The 4,537-nt window shown below is 45.7% G+C and overlaps 1 protein-coding gene across 1 annotated transcript; it reads right to left on the bottom strand.

The window, feature by feature from the left end:
• LOC115943435 (high mobility group protein B1-like) lies at positions 1 to 2,843 on the bottom strand. Its single transcript, XM_081809982.1, has 4 exons — positions 2,681 to 2,843; positions 2,313 to 2,458; positions 1,638 to 1,812; positions 1 to 568 (listed from the first exon to the last, which is right to left on the bottom strand). The coding sequence occupies exons 1-4, from the start codon at positions 2,828 to 2,830 to the stop codon at positions 392 to 394; spliced, it is 648 nt and encodes a 215-aa protein (XP_081666108.1). The 5' UTR covers positions 2,831 to 2,843; the 3' UTR covers positions 1 to 391.
• Positions 2,844 to 4,537: the final 1,694 nt, after the last annotated feature.

Genomic DNA, 4,537 nt, shown 5'->3' with positions numbered 1-4,537 from the left:
TTTTTGCAATTACAGAGTGGTATTCAGTTAACAGAACAACAATTATTTCGTAGAAGCTGCATCAGAGACAACTGAAGATGAAAAACTACCATCCCCATATATAACTAATTTGTGCTGTGCACCAACAAGAACCTGCTTTAAATTTCCATGCCAATTTACAACCCCCATACTGTACCAGGCAAGGTTAGTGGCTATTGAAAATACCACCAGGACAGGGCTATCTAAAGACACATTCGGTAGTGTGTTAACTATACAAAAAAAGACACTGTACAGTTTAAAAACAAATCTTACACAGCCTTACATTTCAATTTTTTTCTTTAAAAGGAGTGAGTTGTGTACAGGGGGGTTAAATGCTTTATAGACAAGAAAAAAAAACTGCGCTAGAACCAACTTATTCATCATCATCATCTTCTTCTTCATCTTCATCTTCTTCATCTTCCTCCTCCTCCTCATCCTCTTCATCTTCCTCATCTTCCTCCTCTTCCTTCTTTTTCTTGCTCTTTTCAGCCTTGACAACTCCCTTTTTTGCCGCATCAGGCTTTCCTTTAGCTCGGTATGCAGCAATATCCTTCCAAAACAACGGCAGGAGAAAGTGGAAGGAAAGACAAAACAGTTAAGTAAAGGGAGAAATAAAAGTAACACTGAACTTGACCAAAACTTGATGAAAACATCAAGATCCCAATTACACGAAAATACCACACATCTATAGACTCACCCTGACTCCATAAATGACTGAAGGATGCATATAAAAACACTAGGAGATAACTGCAATTAATAATCCATAACTTACAGAATAACATGGTCTAATATTTGCAATGTTATGCCTCACTGAAGTACAATTATGTACCACATCCTAACTTTAGTTTATTAAAACTAGAATGTAGAGACTTTGATTAAAGGGTAGACACTGCCACCTTCTGAATGCAAAACAGCATTCTACAGGTTTATCCCAGACCCTAATCCATAGTAGAAAATTTTGTCTTAAAAAAAAAAAAAAAAGGGTAATTTGCCAGTAAGCTTGCAATTAGGTTAAGAAAAATCTAGAAACCAACATTTTTCCAGATGCCTAAATAAGCTAAAATTCAACTTAATATTCCAATTCAAAGTATAGGAGCCACAGCTTTTTCTTTATCAACTTACACAGATCAACAGACTTAGAACTTTTTTTTTTTTTTTTAACGAAGTTGGGATTTTTTTCTTTGGTTATCTAAGGAGTCAACATAAATGTTTCAGGGTACGTTTAAGAAGGATATAGTCTTTATTACTTTGCCCAGACTATTTTTATAACGTGTCTGATCATTTAAAGTAAGTAATCATTTGACTCAAAGTGACTACCAAAATTCTCGCAAATTTGGAGGTATTAGAGAATAACAAAACCAGCTTAAGTGTATGGCCCTGCACCCAAGTTAAAAAAAAATTAACAATTTATTTGATCTTCTATACTCTTTGAATGATGGAAAAGAATTAAGACTATAGCCAGCCAATGGCACACTGAATGTAGCTGTTAATCTAAAAACTGCATTACACCCCAAACTCTTAGAAAACCACAAGAAAATAGGAAACTGAGATGAGGTACCAAGTATAATCTAACATCTGGCATACCCTTTCATTACACTGAGCAAATCCATACTTCTTACCTTTTCATATTTTTCCTTCAGCTTAGCAGCCTTCTTTTCATAAGGCTGCTTGTCATCTGCAGCAGTGTTATTCCACATCTCTCCCAGTTTCTTTGCAACATCACCAATGGATAGGCCGGGATGTTCTCCTTTGATTTTTGGGCGATACTCAGAACAAAACAAGAAAAAGGCCGAACTAAAAAGACAAATTTAATTTTAGGATTTTAAGTTTACTATCAAATGTGTATTGTACTGTTTATATAAAAGCCACCTCTAATTTCTACCAGATACTGGACAGGGTACAAATGTTATATGCTAAATATCCTTCATAACCAAAGCTTAACTTACAGCTATTTAACTTATGGTACTACTAGTTGAAGATGTACTACTGCTAAAGGCTAGAGGTCCAAAAACAATTCTGGAAATCACTCTAAGTATTTCAGATTGTTGGTATTTCTCAAAGTTACATTTAGGAGATATACTAAGTGAAGGAGGCAAGTGTCTAATACAAATGCTCTGGTTAAGCCTCCCATTTAATAGGAATTTTACTTACAATATTCAAATATACCAATGTGAGCCACTTACCAGCTAAGAAACTTTGATCATACACTCCAAACCTACAAGGTAGCTTGCTAAACTTCTATCTGATCCTACTGCAAAACCCTCCTTGAAAATAAAAACAGGCAAGATACTTACGGAGGCCTCTTGGGTGCATTGGGATCCTTGAACTTCTTTTTTGTTTCCCCTTTAGGGGGGATATAAGTTTTCATTTCTCTTTCATAACGGGCCTTGTCCGCCTTTGCCATGTCTTCAAATTTTCCTTTCTCTTTAGCAGACATGGTCTACAAAAGAATTATTTGTAAACTTAAGTCGATAATGAATTTTAATAAATTGTCCTCAAAGTATTAAAATGACTAAAATAAGTATCCTTTGCTATTTATTCAGCAGCCTGTTCTAACATCACCACTCATGTTATACAAATGGCACCTAGGCCTTTTTTAAAATCTTAATTTGGATTGAACTTTTAAAAAATTACCTCCTTAGTATGTTTCAAGCCCCCTTACCTTCCACCTTTCTGAGCACTTCTTAGAAAACTCTGAGAAGTTGACTGAAGCATCTGGGTGCTTCTTCTTATGCTCCTCTCGGCAAGTTTGCACAAAGAATGCATATGATGACATTTTGCCTCTCGGCTTCTTAGGATCTCCTTTGCCCATGTTTAATTATTTTCTAAAAAGAGATAAAGTGAATGTTTGATGTTAGCAATGAAATTATAGCACTTTAATTTCATGGGGAGTGAATGAAAACCTCAGTACGGGTTATTTAACGGTAGTGACATTAACCCCCTATAATATTAAACAAGAAAACGGCAGGGATAGCCAATTCCTAGAAGAGGCTATGCCAAGCAAAAAAACCCCCAAAAAACAAAAAAAGGAAACCCCAAACGGTCCTTCAGTGAGCTCAAAAAAGTATAGACACGACGGTATCCTCATACAGTATTCGTTACTCATCTGCCTCTATCTGCTCTGAACGAATACCTCATTTAAAAACTTTTTAAATGTACAAAACCATTTTAAATCAACAAAACCAAAGACCACAAAACTAATGCTGCCGATTGGTGGATCTGCACCACCTAAGGAATAAATAGGTAAGAGCCCACGTGAGTAGACTTTTTCCAAATTATGGGCCTAAATCACCGTCTACCTGAAGTTTTCCCAATGAGGACTTTAAAAATACTCTCTCTGCACAAAACTTTGCTGGGAGGAGGGAGGAGTAGAAAGCTCCAGCGCTCGGACCCAGGCTGGGGGGTGGCGGTGGTATTTGTACGGCTGCCACCGCGAGGCAGCCTCGTTTCCTATCGGTTTGGCCCCGAGATGTATTTCAGTTCTGACTAAACACGTCCGGTCTGAAGTTTCTTCGAGTAAACAAGGATGAGGGACAAAAGCCACTCCTGCTGGTTGCTCTGCCTGCCCCCCCCCAAGCAGGGGAGTATTTTTTTTTTTAATGTGTGAAAGTCGGGGCGCCGCGCGAGGCGGGCTCCGCACACCTTCCCGCCACTCGGCCCCCACCCCCAGAACTTCGGTGGCGGCGGAGCAGCCGAGGGAACGCGGGGCCGCGGCCCGGCCTCCAGGCCCGGCCCGCCCGCGCCGGGGCCGCCACGTGCGCCCGTCCGCCCGCCCGCCGGCGCAGGCCCCGCAGGCCTCCCCCATTTTGTCAGCTCGGCGGAGGGAGAAGCCCCGCTCGAAATGGGGGCTGGCTCCGCCCGCGGCCGCCGGGGCCGGCGCGCACGGAATGGCCGCTGCGCGTCTTCCCCGCCTGCGCCGCCGCCGCCGCGAGGGCGAGCGCGAGCGAGAATATGGCTCCTTCCCTTTGTGTGTATGTGTGTGTGTGTGTGTGTGTGTGAGTGTGTGAGTGTGAGCGCAGGCGGGCGGGGTGCGCGCCGCGCTCTGGCGCACACACTCGGCCATTACAGCCGGGGGGGAGGGGCGGGGGGCGCGCGGACCCGGACCCTCCCCCTCCCGACCCGCGGGGGAGGGGGCCGCCCCGGGAGGCGCCCACCGGCCCGCCGCTCCCCGTCCCCCTCCGCGCGGGACCGCGCGCCCCGGCCGCCCCCGCACGGAGAACGCGGGGCTGGGAAGAGAGGAAAAAAAAAGTTGCCTCGGAACTGCTGCGCCCAGCTCCCCCGCCCGCTCCCGCCCGCCTTGTTTTCTCTCCAGCCAGCAGCGCCGGGCCGAGTCAGCCATGTTCCAGCGAGCGCAGCGGCGCCGCTCCCCCCGCCGCCGAGCCGCCGCCGCCGCCGCCGCCGCGCCCGGGCACAGGCCGGCGGGCCCGGCCCCGCGCCGCCACCCCCGGCCCACCGCGCCGCCTCGCCCGCAGCGCCCGCCCGCCCGCCCGCGCTCGCTCGCCGCCGGCGCCCGGCTCTC

Source organism: Leptonychotes weddellii, unplaced genomic scaffold (genome assembly GCF_054177405.1).
Source record: "Leptonychotes weddellii isolate Sample4059 unplaced genomic scaffold, ASM5417740v2 HiC_scaffold_16326, whole genome shotgun sequence".
In the NCBI taxonomy this organism is placed as follows: Eukaryota; Metazoa; Chordata; class Mammalia; order Carnivora; family Phocidae; genus Leptonychotes; species Leptonychotes weddellii.
This window is presented reverse-complemented; position numbering and strand designations above follow the sequence as displayed.

Coding starts and splice junctions, on each gene's coding strand:
- LOC115943435 (XM_081809982.1), bottom strand. CDS start 2,830: ATGGGCAAAGGAGATCCTAAGAAGCCGAGAGGCAAAATGTCATCATAT. Junction 2,459..2,680: donor AGTGCTCAGAAAGGTGGAAG/GTAAGGGGGCTT, acceptor ATTCTTTTGTAG/ACCATGTCTGCTAAAGAGAA. Junction 1,813..2,312: donor AATGCACCCAAGAGGCCTCC/GTAAGTATCTTG, acceptor TTGTCTTTTTAG/TTCGGCCTTTTTCTTGTTTT.